This window comes from Magnolia sinica, chromosome 1 (assembly GCF_029962835.1).
Source record: "Magnolia sinica isolate HGM2019 chromosome 1, MsV1, whole genome shotgun sequence".
Classification (NCBI taxonomy): domain Eukaryota; kingdom Viridiplantae; phylum Streptophyta; class Magnoliopsida; order Magnoliales; family Magnoliaceae; genus Magnolia; species Magnolia sinica.
This window is the reverse complement of record NC_080573.1, coordinates 132,716,806-132,737,387: the sequence shown is the minus strand read 5'-3', so window position 1 is coordinate 132,737,387 and position 20,582 is coordinate 132,716,806. Positions and strand designations below refer to the sequence as shown.

General features: G+C 40.1%; 1 protein-coding gene across 1 annotated transcript; it reads right to left on the bottom strand.

Moving 5' to 3' along the window:
* Window positions 1–325: 325 nt before the first annotated feature.
* Window positions 326–14,434, bottom strand: LOC131218221 (BTB/POZ domain and ankyrin repeat-containing protein NPR1-like). Its single transcript, XM_058212902.1, has 4 exons — window positions 13,748–14,434; window positions 10,961–11,708; window positions 1,495–1,695; window positions 326–800 (listed from the first exon to the last, which is right to left on the bottom strand). Exons 1-4 carry the CDS (start codon window positions 14,312–14,314, stop codon window positions 538–540), a joined length of 1,779 nt encoding a protein of 592 aa, XP_058068885.1. The 5' UTR covers window positions 14,315–14,434; the 3' UTR covers window positions 326–537.
* Between the last annotated feature and the right edge of the window lie 6,148 nt (window positions 14,435–20,582).

The following is a 20,582-nucleotide window of genomic DNA, read 5'->3' as shown; positions in this document are numbered from 1 at the left end:
AGTTTGAGTAGGGTGACTCAGTCATTTCACTTGTGGTATTGAACACGAGTTAGTAGGTCGATCAACTGAGGTAAGTCACATCAGACTCGATGAAGTCTTTTAAGACCATGATTGCAAGTAGCAAGCACAAGCCCTGGGCCATTTACATATACACTGAGAATATTTTGAACGCTGGATGTTTTCTGATCTCAGTCATAACATTCATTGACATGACTATGCTTATTATCAGATCTTAATCATAACGTTCCTATGGAGATGAGAAGCGTTTGTTACCAGTGGAGATTGGGGTGTGGGGCAAATGCAATTGCTTATTAAGCACTGAAACTTCCCTAAATTGACAGAGTTACTCCCCTTATTTTATCTGCCCATGGAAAGCTAAGATATCAGCTTATGTTGCTCGTTTGCATTTCCTTCGTGTAACAAAACTTTGAGATCTGAGATAAACAAGCCAGTCTCTAATTATGAGATAACAAACTATATTACAGACCAAACTCGAACGAAAAATATGGTTACAACATACAAGCCTCTGATACTATATCACTTCCTAGAAAGCCTGGATCGAGCCCCTTCAATTGTTGTGGATGAAGATGATGATGAAATGGTAGATCTATCAAATTCTACCTTGTCCTGGTTAAATGCTTGCATCATAGTACTTTGGATTTCATTGAATCTTCGTTTTTTCAACTCTCGTTCCTCTGAGGTACCATGCTCGAGGTTAGCAAGCTCTGTTAAGTCATCATCGTCAACGATCTTGTTGAGTACTGCTGAGCAGCGGGGGAAAAATTGCTTCCCAAGCTCCACTGCAATGTAAGATTGGTCGGAAATTACAATTGAGTAGCAAGGCAAGGTCTTGAACAGTCACTCTGCTGAAATACTAAATATTCATACAAGCAGCAAATATCATATACTGCATGCTGGCTCATTTATGTCCTTCTTGCAAGATGATAGAGAAACAGAAAGCAGCTCCAATTGTGGATGGAGTAGGGACATTCTGGTATAAGCAAAACCGTTCTCATATGGAGGCATTATAGATACTTGTTTGAAAGAAACATCGACATTGGTTGGGTACAGCCCAGCAAAGGCACAAGCAGGGACCACCATTCAGCAATATAAACCACTCATCCACATGAGATGATCCATAGTCCATAGATGAATATATGCCCCATTGGTTGATCCAAACAATCCCATGAACATAGAGAATTACAACCAGAGCCCCACATTTAACAGGATTCAATCAGACGAGAGCATCCAATGGGGGAGATTTTTTGGGTTATCTCCCATCCACCACGGGTCCCAAAAATAGTAACATTTGGATCACCAGACGATGGGCCTACAAGTAGAGTTTTTTGGGCTGTATAAATGCAGGATTGAACAGTGTATATTTCCTATATAACGTCCATTACTGAAGAAAATATGACTATTTCAGCAGAATTAAAAAACTGTGTTTTTGGAAACTGCAAAGAAAACACGGGTAAAAGCAATGCGAATAAATACCGGTCTTGGAGAGTGCCCTCAGCCTAGCCAGATGCTCCTCCTTGATCTTAAAAGGCACGTCATTTAAGTCCATTGCCATATCCTGGTTTCCATGCGTAAGCTTGGAATTGGGAGCTAATGTTAATGGCAAAGTGGCATCCACTTGTGCTAGCTCCGTGGCAACTTTTGCTTCTGTGGGGAACAAAATCTTCGCCAGACCAACTGCAGAGAAAATAATCAACACAAACAAGTGGAGATTAGTTGCGGAAGAGTCTCAATGCAGAAATAGAGGGGTTTTTATTTATTTTTATTTTTTTTCCTTTTGTGTGTGTGAAGGACATGGTATAGAGTACTTCTGGATGGATTTCCTTGCGGAAATGGGTAATTAAATGTGCTGTTATATTGTATCTGCTCAGGGATCCAAAGTGTGATTATGATCTATCCTTAGAACAGGGAACGGCTTTATTCACTTCTGGTATTTATCAGAGTGATAAAACTACAAAAGTATGTTGTGAACTTAAAATGGCAGTGAGTCTGGTGACTCATCCACCATAAGACACACATGCACGGATCCAAACTTTCAAATATCTGAGGCCTGTTTTCGATGAAGCATAGACCCGAAATGGTGGATCTTAATTATCTCAATTCTCTCGTTGAATCTGGATCACTGGTTATTTTGATAGCCACCAATTGGAAGCTCAGGATTGTTTGATCAATTTGACTTTCAGGGCTATGCTACATCCACAATGATCCATCCCATGATTTGGATGATCTGTATTGACCAACATATATGCCATGTATGTAATGGATGACTGACCACCATTAAGGTGGTGGTGAACAATCGCCATGCTCCTTGTCACTTTCCTCAATGTAACACTGCAATCCAAAGAGCTAGGCTACCAAATCTCCAACTGCTAAGTCAAAGAACTACTAAAGATATAGAATGAAGACAATATTCAAGACTGCAAACAGAGGACGCCTGGGAAGAAAACATGTGAGAAGCAAATGCGAATCATCCATCAACAATCAAACAAGGTTATACCAGGGGAAAAAGGGGAGAAATAAAGAGAACAGACCATTCACAAATGGAGTTGGTTAACAAATTCAAAGCCAGAACCAACTTGAAAGCCCACAAGAGAGTGATCTAACAAACTCAAAGATAGTGGAATTGAGAGGAATAAGGCAGCAACTGAATGGATGAAAACAACCCCGTGAAAATATTGGAGTCCAAAAGGAAAATATGACTAGAAGATTCACATTTAGACAAATATGGATGACCAAATGGACTCATAAATGAAATTAAAACAGAATATGCCAGATTTTTTAATGCACAACTTGTGACAACGTTTGTGAAACGTTGATAACAGTTGGATAACAATGCATGGAGTAAAGAGATCTTTGCTAACTGGAAATGAAATTTAATCCTTAAAAGAAAAATGTAGCAGTTTTTGGCCAGAAGTGCACATGAATTATGTTGATCGAGATATCAGTAAAATAAGGTCATAGAATCTGGTAACTCAGAATCTGGTAACTCATCAGCTGGAAACCTCTTCAAAGAAAGAGATTTTTTTTTTTTTTTTCTTTAAAAAAAAATAATAATAATAAATAAAATAAAATAAAATAAAATAATCAAATTTGATTCAAAAGAACTCTTGAACAAGTTCTTAACAGCACAAGTGAAGCGAAAGCATGTTTGGGGAAAAACGATTCTCAGAAGAATTCAGGAAGCAAGAGTGCCTAGAAACTGCCTAGAAACATGCTCAATAATGTGAAATAAATTAAATAATGTACTTTTTGTTCAATAAAATTTAGCTTACTTCTCAGTGCGTCAAATATCCACTTTGCATGTCATGTCAGCGCCTTGGGCAGTCATCATTACCAACCATCATCCTCTTAGCTCTCCCAGCAACTTGGGGTTGGCTTTTGAATGTAGATTGGCAAGAGTTTTATGATTGACTGCCTGTTAGATATCAATCTTCCTCTTTTATATGGTCTGTTGGAACAGGCCATGGTAGAGGCTCACATTGACACCACTCATGTGCCAACACCGTCCCATGTGGTATTGACCCTCAGCCCAACCATTAAATGCAGATCCCAAAGGGCAAGTAAAGTGGGGTCATGGAGGGGCAGTTGCTAGGAAACCACAGTGCGAGACACCTGCACACATGAAGGGCCATGCTCAAATAGTTGGCTGCACAAAATGGTGGGGAGCCCATTGATGCTTGATTACCAACACCAGTCACATGGTTATTTCAGTTACATGATCGGATTCCCTTGTCAGCATAGTTACTGAATACTGTTCAAGACCCAGGTAAGGACCCAAAGAGGGCACTACCTAGTCCATCCCTCAGCTGACACCCAACTGTCACCACAGGAGCGGTCCACAGAAAGCCGATAGGTTCTGGACTATTTCAATTGACTGGTTACTAATCCATACAATGCATTTCAACCTTTTGTTTGTACTAGCACAAATCAGCGAAAATCAGGAAAAGAACTATTTCTTGCTCAATTTTTTGGGGATTTTCTTTGTACTTGTGTTTTAATAACTCCACTTGCGTTATTTGCATCATAACACGAATTGGTGGATGAAATAGCGATCTAAGAGGGATTTGGGGCATAGTTTTGTCGGACAGTGCATCGTTCTCTCCTAAACAATGGAAAACTATTATGAATAGTTTTTCTTCTAATGTTTTAACTTCTAAGTGTGAACATATAAATGTTCTTTTTATAAATTATGCAAATGAATTCTTTTTATAAATTATGCAAATGATTTTGTTTTTTTGTTTTGCTTTTTTTTTTTTTTTTTGAACTATTTTTGGCCTATTTTTAAAAATTAGGAAAAATTTAAAAAAAAAAAAATCAATCTTTTTCTGTTTTAATAGTTAAATATGATGTGTTAATGATAGTAGAACATATAAATGTTCTTTTTACAGATTATGCAATTGATTTGGCTTCTTTTTTTTTAATTATATATTTTTTAGTATTTTCGGGCTATTTTTAAAAATTAGGAAAAAAAATCATTTTTTTTAATGGTTGAATATGATGTGTTAATGATAGTAGAACATATAAATGTTCTTTTTACATATTATGCAATTAATTTGGTTTTTTTTTTTTTTTTGTTGTATTTACGGACTATTTTTAAAAATTAAGAAATTTTTTTTTTTTTTTTCTTGTTTGATGATTGAATAAGAATGTGGTATTGATAGAAGATGACATGGTGTGCTTGAATGTCATATTGTCATTATTGATTCAATCTTTTATTTATTTTTTAATTTTCAAACTAGTGACTTTTGTATTTTCAAATTAGTGACTGCATGTTTATATTTTCTTATTTTGGGCAGGTTTTGTAGGGTTTAGTACTTAATTTTGTTATTATTGATTATTTAGAAGAAGTTAGAACATTATTTCATTAATCTATTTACAAGTTTCGAGATTTAATTAATTCATTCTCTTATAAAAACTGTATTTACATGGAGAATTGAGTAAACTCTCACATAGGCCATATTTAGCTAAGAAAATGTTTGGCCAACAAGGAAGTGAGGATATTAGATGACAACATTATCAGAGAGTAGGTGGTGATAGGCACCAAATGAAGCGCAACTATTGTGATAGACCAATAACTAGTGGAATTATACAACTCGAACAACATTTTGCATATTGAAATGGTCAAGTTGTGAGATGTACTAGGGTGCCAAAAGAGATAATGTTTTTGATGTAAAACAGTTTGGATAAGTCGAACGGGAAACGAGATGTTGTGCAAAAGAAAGATGTGATTTTGGAAGCGGCGCACCAAGAGGTATTTGGTCCTAAATATATAAGCATTCATGATGAAGAGATCATCGATTCTAGCGAAGATTCAGATCGAGAAATAACTATAGCTAGAATAGAGAGTGTGCGCCTTGCTCGTGAAGAAGAAGAACATCGATGCATGTTTGGCGGGGGATCTATACGTAATATAGGAGGGGCAATGAGAGTGGGAGTAGGAGTGGCAGTACAATTGGCAGTGCGACTGCATCTGCAAGTGGAGGTAGGTTAGGTGGATTATGACTTATGTTTCGACAGTAGGCATCTTCACGTAATGCCCATGTGGATGTGGATGTAGAAGAAGATGAGCCAAGGAAGCCCTCTATTGATCCGATTCTATTTAGGAAAAAATCAACTAAAAAAAATAAGATAAAACAAATGTGGAGTAAAACTTCCATTGAGAAGCTGGGTAGGGCAGTAGCAAAGTTGTTTATACATGCCAACATATCCTCTAATGTGGCCAATTCTCCATATTTGCAGGTGGCAATTGATATAGCAGTAGAAGTAGGTAAATGAATTAAAGCTCCCACGGCTAGGGAGATTAGGGGAAATGGACAAATGCAGAGTATGTGGATATGAAAGCATACGTGGCTACCTTTAAACCCATGTGGCAGGCTAGAGGATGCACGAGCATGTGCGATGGTTGGACTGGCCCAACCAAACACAACATGATAAACTTTATGGTGTATTACCACTTGGGAACAGTGCTTCATAAGTCAATTGATGCATCAGATGAAAGAAAAAATGCTACTTATATTTTTCCCCTAATTAATAAAATGGTGGATGAGATTGGAGAGGAGAATGTGGTGCAGATTGTTACAGATAACGAAGCAACATATAAGACCGCAGGACAAAAGTTGATGATAAAGGGATCACATATATTTTGGTCACCATGTGATGTTCACTGTATTGATCTTATATTGGAAGATATTGAGAAGAAGATAAGTGTTAAGGAAATGGTCGAAAGGGCAAGAGAAGTATGATATTTATTTACAATCACAATTAAGTAGTTGCAATAATTAGGAGGTTTACGAAGGGAAGAAAGTTTCTTAGGCCTGCGGCGACTAGATTTGCAACTAACTTTATAGCAAATGCAGGACATGAAAATTAAATATGATATGCGAGATTTCAGGCTTAAGATCACGCTAGTTCAGAAACAATTACACAAATTCCATATTCCACATGAAAGTCCAAACATTCAATTAAGGGGAATCTATGCGGGTTCAGGCCGACACAAGCTAGGACTGGACTAATAAAAATTATAAACCAAACGATGTCAAAGGGAAATAGAAATCAACCACACATGCATAAAAATCAGTCCCTAATCCAAGGAATTTCCCGATTTCAATTCAAGGAACCCTAGGGTTAAAAAAATGGGCAAATAAATTAGGGCTAATGCAAACTAAGGCTAGGTTTTAGGAAATAAGGATGAAAAGAGAAAAACCTGACCCGGAGAAAGCTCCTGCGTGCAAATGGTGGCCCGAGGCTAACGCACATGCACGGGCGGGCTGACTGCACGTGTGATGGAAGCCCGCCTCCGCAAAGTGACACCTAGGCCTTGGTCGGCCAGGGGAGACCTCCAATCTCTTCAAGTTTGACGACGATCTGACGTAAGGTCGAGGCATATTGCTCCACCAAAGTTTCAGCCCTCCTATAGGTCCAAATTTTGGAAACTGGCTGTAGGGGGATGAATAGCTGCAAAAGCTAAGAAATTCAAAGCAATAATGATGATAGAAGATGAGAGATATGGATGAAAGAGGGTAGGGGCGGATGAGGATAGATGTGGCTTCGCACCACAGTAGTTAGCCCTTCGAAGAATGGAGGGCTTCGCACCCACTTTTGAATTCTTTCACAACTCACGAAGATAGCAGAAAAATAAAGCAAGATTTTTTATTAAACTTGAATCCCCCAAAAGAACTACAAGGGTTGCCTATTTATAGGGACAACCCTATACCCCAAAAACTCGCACCATGTGCGCAACCTATTACTTGGCGATGAAGTAAACTAAAATAAAAATCAAACAAAGAAATCTAAAGCGTTCACGATGTTCTAAATAATAATAATAAGCAAAACCTATAATATGAAATCAATCCGACGAGTGGCTCACGATCATGAGATCTTATGATAGGCTTTTCTTGACTATCGGGGCCACCCTTTTGAATCAAAACTTCGTCGTCTAGCTAGGAGACCTTCCCTGGACGTCGTCATGGAGCCAGATCGATGGTGGGGCCCTCCTACGTACGTACGTGCGTAGGGGGGGTGGTGTGCGTGCACGTGTGCGCATGATGTCCCCATCAATAACTCTTGAGAGTTTGTACCAGTAAAGGGGAGAGTTGAGTGACATGTTCGCTTCCCGAAATTGGCTCACTACAAAATATGGGAAGAAGACATCAAGGACAATGGTTGAGGTTGTGAAGACCATAAGGGACAACAAATATTGGAAGAAGGTCTAAAAGATCCTAAAAGTGATGGAGCCACTAATGAGGGTACTCCATCTTGTTGAAACCAATGAAGCACCTACCATGGGCTTCCTCTATGATGCCACGAATAAGGCAAAGCTGAAAATTCAACATGATTGTTCAAACTGGGAGGTCTATTGGAAGATGATCGACAAGAGATGGAGAAGACGGCTCCATCATGAACTTCATGCAACAGGTTACTATCTAAACCCTAGATACAGATATGCTCAATCATTTGTTGCAGATGATGGGGTTCGTGTCGAGCTAAAGAATGTAATAAAGAGATTAGATCCTTGCTTAGATATGCAAATAAAAGTGTTGAATGAATTAGATACATATAGAAATCGCCAGGGTAGCTTTGGGGATACTCTTGCATAACATACAGTATTTATGTTGTCACTTGTTGAATGTTGGATGAATTTCGGAGAGAGTGCGAAGGCTCTCCAAAAAATTGCAGTAAGAGTTTTGAGCCTTTTCCTAGTTATGAAAGGAACTAGAGTTGTTTTGCACTTATTCATTCAAAGAATATGAATGGATTGCAAACTAGGACGTTGGATAGACTTGTCTTCATGCACTACAACATGAGGCTAAGAATACGGCGACATCATAGGAGTATTACTCAGTAGCTGTCGGTGACACAAACTATTATCTAATAAACTTAGACAATATTTATGAGGAGGACGACCCGCTTCTACCTTAGTTGGAAGCAAGAGAAACAAATAGAAGAGGATAGTGAAGAATTGGAAGTGAATGACCCAATAATACGCATGACGCAGCAAGAGAATCGTGCAGCTGTGTTGGACCAGAAAGAGGGGCATATTTCATGCAAAGTCTAACTCAGCGGAAGAGTACGGGCAGTGGTAGCCACGAGACCGAGACGGATGATCATGGTAGTGATGATGATGATGCACCTGATGTTGGTCCCACTTCTGGTGTTGCTCAGCACACTGGCATACAACTGTCTACAAATCACAAGGTCGATGAGCATCGACAAGGTACGCGAGGCCGGACTTATGAATCTACTGAGTCACGGTACAGACCGCGGAAGGAAGCTAGCTCCAGTGGTGCTAGCTCCAATGGTGCACCACCAGGAGGTCCAGGACATTAGCAACATGCTTATGGTCCCAAGCATTATAGATATTTTTGCGGCCAATGGGATTATACGAAGCCTATTCCATCACATTTATATTGGAGTGGTCTTTCTGATCCACATGTTCCATATGATTACAGATATTCAGATCCATATCCAAATCCAAGTTACTCATAACAACCCAAGTACGGGCACCAATATGACTATTTGACAGCCACTGGCAGATATCCTTACTCGGGGTCGGAGTTGTTGCCTAATCAGGATCAGTTGTCCTCTGGTTTTGTTGACCTGATCTTTTCTTCTGACACGGGATATTATAAATATGCAACACCAACTCCACAACTGCAGCTTGATGATGACAAGGACGTGGAGGTCAAGCAATCACAACAAAGCAAATTTTCATTTTGATGGTGACTCGAGAGTTTTGTTAAGGTAAGTATATTTTTTTAAACATTATTTACATTTAAGTTAAGTATTTCTATACCCATTACCCACACATTCATTGACACTGCCAAACATGTGCTTAAAATAATTCCCCTGACAACCAATTAAGTAATCCTTAATCAAGTTGCAAGGGATTAAATCAAACACTACTATTTTTATTTTTATTTTTCTCTTTTTATATCTTGAAGATGACGGGACAGGAATTACAAGAGAGGAGAAATCTCTAGCATGTTCAAGACTTTAAATAGAATAAAGTAAACATTGTAATTTATGTAAGTCCTCACCTCATACTCCTTAAGGACAGGTATATAATGTAGACTTGTAGAGTAAATTATGGAAAATAATTGCAAATACCTACACATGTGAGATATTTTGTTATTAAATTCATTCTAATATATCTATCCTTAGTATTAGATAGTTAGAAAATTACATCTATGAGTTTTGCAGTCAATTCCAAGCTGTCAGGTTCATGAATTTATCAAACTAGAATTTTCTGGATATAATAAATTCTTCTTCTTCTTCTTCTTCTTCCTCTTCCTCTTCTTCGTCCTCTTCCTCCTCCTCTTCCTCCTCCTGCTCTTCCTCTTCTTCTTCTTCTTCTTCTTTTTTGCCGCATGTTTGAAGGCAGAAACATTGAGCCTTGCCCTGCCCTTGCTGTAAATATTTATGATCTCTCCTCGAAGACTATTTCATTTGCTCGCATATTTTTAGTTTATAAATACACACATAAAATTAGAAAGCATCTCAAGAAGGGCACAACTTATGTGCAGAAAGCATGCATCGAGAGTCCATGGGCGCTAGGTGAAAATACCTCATTTCAACCTAAGGTCTTGGTATCGATTCCCTAGTGGGGGTGGCTAACAGTGAAGTGTGAACTGACAGTGGGTGTGTACTAACAAGCTAACCCACAAAAAGTGTCCATGGGCGCATATCTCCCGCCATTTAAAGATAGTGGGAATCTAGCAAGCATTTCAAAATGTGAATTCTTAAAGTTGCATTTGAAATGATTTAATATTTCCACCCTCACCATTATGGATGGTGGGAAATATGTGTACACTAACAAAGAATGCTTAAATTAAAAAATAAAAAAATCCCAATTTTGCGTCGCAGAATGCTTTCTGCTGTGAATGACACAATGACACGCAAATAAGCCTACACACTGTGCTATCGATCAGTTCTTCTTTTTTCTTCTTTTCTTTTTTTTTTTTTTACACACGCACACACACCCCACACACTCACGCTAGTGGAATTTCACCACCTATGGGTACTCGAACCCTTGACCGGGTGTTGAAACTCATAAGAGTCTCCACCCGAGCAAGAGTAAGGACCCGTGCCATCAAATCAGTTGAAATAAAAATGATAGTGTATATTTTGCATTGGATATTTATGATGAACCCACTTCAGCAACAGTAAATTTTGGAGAGAAGCATATCCTAAACAATATCTGTCAATTACCAAGCAACTGAGGTGAATTGGAGGGGAATGTTAGAACAAGAAGATTATTACCCTTAAAGATTAAAAAAAGGAACACAACTAGAAGAAAATACAAAATTAAAACCAAGCATGACCTGACAAATGAAATTATAAGTACTGAATTGGTCAAGCTCAGATCTTGAAGTATGAATAACATATCAACAGGGCTTCATGATTTTTATATCCAAAACAAGGAAGAAACAGAAGGGTAACTCACCTCTACTTTCAAGGTATAACAATTTTGAGCGCAAGTCATCGCCTTCCAATGCAAGAGTGGCAGAAGCTTCTCCTATTAGAGGATCTCTCCTCTCTGCTTGCTCCAATACCTCTATGCATAGCCGATCCTTGGGAGTAGCCATTCCTTCTTGGGTGGGCCGATGGTAATCCACATACTTGGTGAGCCTCTTGCAGATCCGTAGTGCATTCCTTCCATCTGATGTAAGATCAGATGGCTGGGCCCCTTTCGTTAGAAGAGACACGATTATCTTAGGTTCTCTCCGCATTGCAGCGACATGAAGTATTGTGTATCCCCTTGGATTCTTATGATTAACATCAGCAAGTCCGAGATCCAGAAGCTCTGTTGTAATTTTTGAGTCACAATATGCCACTGCATAGTGTAGTGCATATGCATCATCTAGGGTAGTGTGCCCTTCTTTCAGCAACATCCTCACTAATTCAACATCATCGGACTCAAGTGCCCTGTGTATTCTCTTCACATGTTTATCCGGGAAACCAATGCCTTCCAGTCCAATTATGCCAAGACTTTTACGTTCATCCGTGATTTTCTTGACAACATCATGGGGCAATGCCTTCTCAAGAGTTACAATATCAATATCAGACTTGATGACAATCTCGGTGCATTTGGTTAACAACCTCTCACAAGCTTTATCACTCATATTTGCAACAGATAAGATAACCAAAACGTCATCTACTGCCACCTTGGCAAGAATATCAAGGAGGTGCCGCTGCAATAACAAATGGCAACCATTATAATCCCTCGAGTAGGCTGGCAACATCCAAAGATTAACTCAAACTAATGTGGATACGTTATAGATAGGTACTTGACATCAGAATAACACTATAGTGGAATAAATTATAGGGTAATGATGCATCAGGAGGTGTGCAGTGTCTGATGCACTTAATCTGTAAAAGATGGACCAGGTTGTTCAGTGATCCAGACCTTTTATCTGATGTGTCCCACTGAGGATAGGGGATGTGCCAAATCACCCGATTGGAAGATCATAGCTGACCAATGTTAGGCTCTTTTCTTTTCTTTTTCCAAAATCTACTCTCCTTTTTTCTTAACCATCTATTTGTACTGATCAATAGGGTTAGGGGATCCCAATCTACGAAATTTTGTAGGACCCCTAGGAGACTATCCACCAGCACTCCCATCAGATCAATGATCTGGAATCAGCTCAACAGTCTGGCAAGGTGTTTCGTATCCATCACGATATGGCCATAAAGGCCGATGCGTATAGGTAACGGTCGTGGCCATTACACGATATGAGGGTGAAACAGGGCAATTGGTTTTTTGAGACCGTATTGGCCGTTACGGGGGCATAAAGGCCATTACTCCTGTAACGGTCAAAAAGTGGTCACTTTTTTTTTTCTATTTAAATAAAAAATTCTCCCCATTTTTCCATTTTTCACATTCAAAAAACTAACTTAGATCATTCCATAGCAGATTTCAACCTCTCTTACTATGGTTTTCAGGATTAAAACCGCGGATTGAAGCGATTGAAGTGAACAGAAGCATCGAGGGCCATTTTTTCAAAAAAAATTGAAAAAAGTAGTATTTATGCCTTTTTTCCGATTTCCAATTCTAATGCTTGATTGTGATGTGTAAACATTAGAAACATATAACCATGTTCGTAAATTTACTAGACAACCTAATACAACATTCTCAACAAAGAGTGGACTGTTATGCTACCATAAACATGTTCAAAACAAAACAAAAAAATGAACACATATTTGAAATATTTACATTATTCTGGATTTTTTATATATTTTTTCAGAATTTTTGGGGCAAATTTTTTTCCAACCATTACAAGGGTCGTAATGGTGGTTTTGCCCCTGTATAGGCCGTTATGGCCGATACCCGTATCAGTAATGGTGGTAACCGTTACAACCACCGTTACCAATACAGAATACCTTGCGGTCTGATCTACCAAACTATGGGTCCAATTGTATGGGCTGACTACATCAGGACACTATAAACATCTTCATGCATCAGGAACCATTAATTCATCCACATTAAAGAGCTTCGAAACCTCCACTACCATGCATTAGATTGTCCCAAACATGTATTTCAAAATCCAGTTTCCTCAGCATAAATTCAAATCGGCTTAAAGTTATAGGCTTGTGGAATTGAAATCGATATAACTATGTATTAGAAATATGTCAATTTGCCACATGAATGGCAAGCTTAACAACATTTGTATTTCAGGATACTTCCTAATGGACACATGGGCTAGAGTCAGATTTGTACTGCCACTTTGTAAATGCTACCAATTGGTAAATGGTGAGTCATACTCTGTATTAAGACAGTCTAATCGTGGATTCACATGGATGGAACATAAACTGAAAACCATGTTGCTTGGACAAGCTTAACTATCTGATGTGGGCCATGAATGGATCCCACTGGGCTTCTCTTTTTACCTTCCATTTGATGCCCACTGATTGGCAGATTAGGATCATCCCATCAGTGAGATTTTCAAGATGCGCTCCATCCCAAATGGGCCCCTGATTTGGATGGTTGGGATCGATATAAATCAATGCTACGTATACAGTGGATAAGTCACCATCTTTAAAGAAATAATGGCAAATGCAAATGCTAGTCTAGCTTGTAATTAACAGTTAACAGCAAACCAATCCAAGCCATCATCTTCCTATGTGATAATTCGAATACAATCAATCACAGCCATCAAAAAAATTTCCAATTTCAGCAACCAACTACTTCTAACCACCCTGAAAAGAGAAAAGATAAGAGATGGATATTTACCTGATAAAGGGTTACCAGCTCAGCAATCTGAAATGTAAAAGCAGCATAGAGCACCTCCACCATAAAATCCACAGCGGGCCGGCACGCCAAATGCGAGCACTCATCATCCGCACAAATGCAGACCTCATCCGGCAGAGGCCTCACCTTCCCACTATACAAATACCCAAGCACGGCGACCAGCGCATTGTGCCCCACATGGACATCCCTGACCAGTTCCTTCAATTCAATCTTCCCCCCTCTTTCCTTGATCGAATTCGATCCGCCCACAAAGATGTTTCGAAAGAAGGGGCTTCTGGCGGAAAGGATACATCGGTGGACGGGGACTTCCTGGGACGGCCCACCCGAGGGGCCGGGCACAATGATCCGAGCATCGCTGAAGGGATCAGGGTTAGGGAATTGGAAGAGGGAGTCGAGGTTTTGAGAGAGGCGTCGGAGAGCGGCGATGTCGGGAGTTGAGGAGGGATGGTCGGGGGATAGAGCGGTCTCGACGGTGGAGATGTAGTTGGTGGTGGTGATGCTGCTGCTGGCGTTATCGTTGGAATCGGAGAAGGCGGTGTGAGGGGCCATGAAAGGAGGATAGAGAGAGAGAGTGATTTGCAACAGAAAACCTAGGAGAGAGAAAATGCCATGGGAGATTCGTCGGAGGAGGTGAAAGAAAGTCAATGAGAGAGAGAGAGAGAGACCGTATTATACCCGTGGGTGGTGACGATGGTGAGTAATAAAATTGGGGGAAAAGGACGGTGTAACTAATCCTGTGACGGGGAGTATGCGTATCAGGGCCGTTAAAACGGTCGGGCCCAGTTTGGGATCGGCCATAGGGAAATCTACCTTTCTATAAATCACTCCATCCGTTGAAATTTAAGAGTTTTGTGTCAGTGTCTGTTTGATTGAATGATTGAGGAGACATGATCCAATACTATTACACCACTGTAAGCTACTGTACTTACAGCCGCATCTGACCACTCAAACACTCAATTGATCAATCTGGTCCGTCCCTTGGGTCCTTCCAACATTTCATAGCGTACCTTGTAGAAATCATACCAATCAACGGATTCTAACCATTCAGTCAATTCACCTATAAAAATAAACGGATAAGATCATTTATGGAATATTAGACCTGACCAACAATTTGAGCCGTCTATTTGTTCAGACCCGTCATTGATTGCTTATGATTCTGAAGAGTCAAGTTTGTGAGAAAATCTTAGCCATCCCAGCCATCGCTTTAAAAATGGATGCTTATAAAATATAAGGCCAACATATGGACAGAATATCATCGTCCAGCGTCATTTCCACATTGTAGCCCATGAAAGGTACGCTGAGCCTAATGGATGGTCTGGATTGTTGGAATGGGTGCCAAGGTATTTCCCCACGACTACGAGCACCATGACTTACCATGCTATCATACCACCGGATCATTTCTTATGATTGAGAGATCAATGGTAATTTGCAACTGGAGTGCACGCTTAAGATTGACAAGGTCCAGCCTATCAGACAAGCACCACAGTCCTAACCAAGCCCAACCTGAATTGGACCCGGCCAAACCAAAGGCTCAAAGACTCATGGGCATCTCATGGGCCTCAAGGCTCATGTAAACCAAGCCTAAAATTTATTGTACTTGGACCCAGCCAAGCCTAACCCAACCCAAATTTTGTTGTACTTGAGCTCAACTTGGCTCAATTAGTTGTAGTTCGGGTTCGCTTGTAGGGGTGTACGTGAACCGAGTTAACTCGGTTAGCTCGCTCAACTCAACTTGAAAAAGCTTGATTTGATTTGGTTCGAAGTTAAGTTCGAGACGAGCCAAATTGATTTTTTTAAGCTTGAAAAAATTTCGAACTGAGTTCGAGTTTGCCCGAGCTCGACTTGACTCGAATCAAACCCAAACTCGACTCAAACTCAAATCAAACTAGTACGATGACTCAATTACTTTGATATTAATGTTGTTCACCAAGTGTTTGATGAAATGACTCAACAAAGTGTCGAATAATGGTAAGAAAGGTATGTATATGAAACAAATATTATTTTTCCTTGATTTCAATGTTTCCTAAAAGGTGTTTAATGAAATACTTGTAAACAAGTGCTGCTATTTTACATATAGTGAGATATTAAAAATGCATTGCATGTGTTTGTGAAAATGTTGTAGAGGCTTGATTTTGGCCTAAATTTGGCTCGAATTAGCCCGAGGTGTGACCGAACCGACTTGAACTGGCCAATCAGGCTTGAGGACAAGTCGAGCTAAGGCCAGCTCGACTCGGTTCGACCTGATGTACACCCCTATACCCCTGAGCCAAGCCAGCCCATATTTAGTTATACTTGGGCTCGCAAAGCCTAGCCCATCCCAGTTACCCCTTTTGTAAGGTCGTCCATGGTAGCAATAACTGGTGTGGGATTCTCTAACCCCACATGGGGAGCTCTGCCGACCTACACGCAACTACACATGCTGCATGTGTGGGAAACGGTATGATTGTTAGGCAAGAAGATCTCAACATTGCGGTCCACCTAATGGAATATCGGATCACAAACACGTGTGGCATATTTTCATGTGTGCTTGCTATGGGTGGACAGGGCTCCACACGCCTGGAGCACACTGCAGTCGATAATCCCGCGTTGTAGGAACCAGTTCTCTACTCGCGCTGGTGCGACCGAAATCCTACTCGCGCAAACAAGTGCCGGACCGAGTACGAGATCCGGAGTCTTCCGCACCGCGTACAGCTCAGCAAAGCGGCAGGGTCACTTGACTCTTGACTTTAAGGCGTGTTTGGGCGGTGGGATTAGAAGGGATTCGGTAGGATGGGATTAAAAAATATAATTATTACCTGTAGCAGGATTGTCCCTTACTCCCCCGTTGGGATCATGCTTTATTGGTAATACGGTGGTATATTGAATAGATATACCCACCATCATTTGAAATTACTAAGAATAACACACATGTTTTATATCTAAACCGTTCATTTGTTTTGTAACCTCATTTTATGGAATGGGCCTAAAAATGAGGTAGATCCAAAACTTAAGTGGCCCCAAAGAAGTTTTCAACGGTAAGTATTCAATCCTCATTGCTTTCTATGGTAGGGTCCACTTGAGCTTTAGATTTACCCGATTTTTAGGCTCATGCTCTAAAATAATCTCCAAAAATGGATGGATAGTGTGGATATAGCCCACACATCATGATGGGATCTACACAACTTACTAACATTGAGTGAAATAGGCACGGACCAATGCAATTCCATCTAATCTAATTCCAAGCATTTCCATTCTTCCCCAAACACGGTCTTCCCCAAACACGGAGTGGAATTGGCGACCAGATGAGTCCCATCCCACTTAATCCCTTCTAATCCCACTGCCCAAACACGCCCTGAAAATTTAATTAATGTATGCGAGAATATGATGATCCATACGTGTTCACGCGTGCGCTTCTGCATAGGAACCCTACTTTGATCTGAACGGTCCAAATAATAGAATCAATTGTACACCATAATGAACGGATAATATTAATTGTCCAGTTCGTGTCCGTCAGATTGATACTCAAAATGGAAAAAAAGAAAGGTCCTATATTGGATAAACAAATATTCAGTGATGGGGGTTATTATCTTCTTATGAATCTGATCTGTGGCTGGTCAACTACAGTGAAGCCCACCACTCGGACTGTTTGGATTGAGGTGCTTGCATGTCATATCATGTGCGAGCGTATCACAGTGATGCACTGCCGGAGTATGGAGTAAAATACTCCTCGCATCTCTTTCGTGACGTGTTCCGCTGAGCTGCGGACGTGGGTGTTGTCAGGCACCGAAACTATTTGAAGACATGGTACACGAAGCACGATTTGAAAGGGTGCTCCCAGAACCGGATAACACTTAATGTGATCAGAACCGTTCAAGAGGTAAGCCCAATCATGAATACTCTGTGGGGAAATTATCAACCCTAAAAATGATCAAACCATCCACTGGATGGACTCGAACGTAAATTGGCCATTTTTTAACCGTCTATTTCTCAAATCGTTAGGATAATTGTAGGGTGGCTTATTCATTGTGAGGCCTACTTTTGAACGGTTTCGATCACCGTTACATGGGTCCAATTTCCAGATTTACACAAAGGAAAAAAGCGACGGAGGAATGGGGTATCCACTTCGTTCGCATTGGGAGTGATTGTTCGTTTGCGGAAGGGGCAGACCGGGAAATCTCACGTTTATCCCTATCTGGGCACACAGACGTTTCGACAGGTTCTGAGTTAGTTTTGCCTTACATATGCCTCCTTTTTTTGGAAGCGGATTTCGTACTGAGTAAGTAAATTCTGTGGGGCTGACCTTGGATGTAAGTGTCTTATCCACACCGTCCATCCATTTTTTCAGATCATTTAAATTCATGGTCTCAAAATAGAAGCTTATTCAAATCTCAAGTGGACCACACCATATGAAATAATGAGGATAGTGACGTCCACAGTTGAAACCTACCTAGGCCCACAGTTATGTTTATTTGTCATTCATCTTGTTCATAAGGTCACACAGATATAGATGAAAGAAAAAAAACAAAAACAAATATCAGCTTGATATAAAACTTATGCAACCCTCGAGAAGTTTTCAACGGTAGACACTCAATTACCACTGTTTCCTGTGGTGTGGTCCACTTGAGAATTTTACATAGTTCAATTCTTGGATATTGAATTAAAAGTATCTGTTAAAACGAATGGACGGAGTGGATAAGACAAATACATTAAGGTTTTCCCCCACATAGTTTACTCAGTAGTACGCAATCAGCTGCCCCCTTCTTTGCCCGGTACGGTGGACTATTACAGTGCAGCACCGCGTTTAACCCATCGCGTAAAACACCAAGTTCCGTGGCCCACTTGCATACGTAAAATCCATTCCGTCCATCAGGTCCTATTCTCTATATAGAAAAAATAAAATCAACCAAGATCTATAACTCATGTAGGACATACCTCGGGAAGCAGTGAGGATGGGATGCTAACCATAGGTCTGTGTGGGGACTCCCATGGTGCATCTTTCATCTAGTCCATTAATCAGGTGTAAGTCATCAGGAAGAAATGAAAATACGAAGAGTAACCTAATCCAAAACTTAGGCGGGCCACACAACATGCACCAAGTAGCAAATTTACATATTCCAGTTGTTGAGCAAATACGTTCATTTCCAGAAGAGGCCTCCAACTTTCCAACTGAGGAATAACTGCTGGACCCTAGTGCAGTTCGGAATCACTACTAGTGCGGTTCGGATTCTTGCACCACTCACCCCGTATCCCACGCTGCTAAGGATTCTCAGTGACGGCGCACGTGTCAGAGTCCTGGGCCGTCCATGTATGCTGTAAAAATGCTTTGAACCAAAAATAATGGTATCATGCAGGTAAGAAAATGAGAAGTACGGAAGAAGTCCAAATGAACGTACATGTGTGGTCCACTTACAAATGGGATGCCCTGCTTTTGGTACATGGCATGTTCACAGTGCGCACAACCTAATGAATGGGCAGGATCTCCAATACGTGTGCCATCTGATGTGGGAACGAGTCTCCCGTTTTAAGTGGTCATGGGTCAGCTTCTTTACATGAATTGGTGCGATCGAATGAATGGGAGTAGTTGAAATTCAACAGACAAAATCAGATGGTTCCCGCCATCATGCTTCATCTGCAGCTGTATCAGCATTTGGACAGTTAGGATTGCCGGACAAGCATGACTTAGGTACGGTGGATGAGTCACGCTATTTTCTAAATGGTGGTAAACCATCACATCAATAAAGTTTCAACTCTTGTTAAAGGACACGGATCGCCTGCATATGCCAAGCACTAGAGTCCAAAGATAAGCCCCATGCTCCTCATCAGGTTGGGCTCGGATTAGGTACTACCTCAGGTATGAAATAACCATAGCTGACTCACGAGATGAACACCGAGTAGTTGATATTATACCCGAACGTGGTGGTTAAACTCTACCGTAGTCTATCCATTTTTACGTATTTTAAGCCACAGTGGGTATTAAATTCCTAATTTTAAAAGCTCTCTAAGGACCACAAAAGTTCTAGACGAAGATGATATTTGCTTTTTCAGATCATCCAAGTGTATATGACCTTATCTATAGATTGGATGGAAAATAAATGACAAGTGGACCCTTAGAAGGTTTCAGTGATGTGTGTCCTTAGCACAGTTGCTTCCTATGATGTAGTCCACTTAAGCTTTGTATATGCCTTATATTTTTTGCCTAGTAATCTAAAATGATATGAAAAATAATAATAATAAAATGGATGGATGATATGGATAAAATTCAAACTTTATGGTGGCCTCTCAGTGGTTCTCGGAGCCTCTACCTAGCCTCGAGTTCCGAACAAGCATGGGCAGTACTTAATCTAAGCCCCATCAAGTTGGGCCACAAGAGCATGTTGGTCAAATCTCTCTAGCAATTCACCTTATTAGCACACTTATATCACATATCATCATCATAATAGCCTATTTTTATGGCAATTTCACATATACGTGTTGTACTTTATTTTCGGTCATTCTGAAAAAACTAATAGAAAAACAATATGTGGCATTATATGAGAAATATAAAATGAATGCAAAGATATTCAAGATATTCGAGTGTTATTTTTGGAATAATAATTTGTGTAAGTTCAAATTTACACGTCAATGATGGTCGACTTACTCAAAAGTCTAATGAGCAAAGATAAACAGGGTCAAACAGTTCAAGGTAAAAAGGGCGATCGAGATGAACAAATCTCGGACAATAAAAGAGCAACAATTGCAAAATATAAATGTAACAAAAAAAAGATCTAGAGATATTTTTTACTTTCATAACATTGCAACAATAAAAGAAAGATCTAGAAGAACAAGTTGCAATAGAACT

Excerpts from the sequence above, each read along its gene's own strand:
- LOC131218221 (XM_058212902.1), bottom strand. The coding sequence starts at position 14,314 with ATGGCCCCTCACACCGCCTTCTCCGATTCCAACGATAACGCCAGCAGC. Across the intron at positions 1,696-10,960 it reads GTTATACCTTGAAAGTAGAG|TTGGTCTGGCGAAGATTTTG; the intron begins GTGAGTTACCCT and ends TTTTCTCTGCAG. Across the intron at positions 801-1,494 it reads GAGGGCACTCTCCAAGACCG|TGGAGCTTGGGAAGCAATTT; the intron begins GTATTTATTCGC and ends CTTACATTGCAG.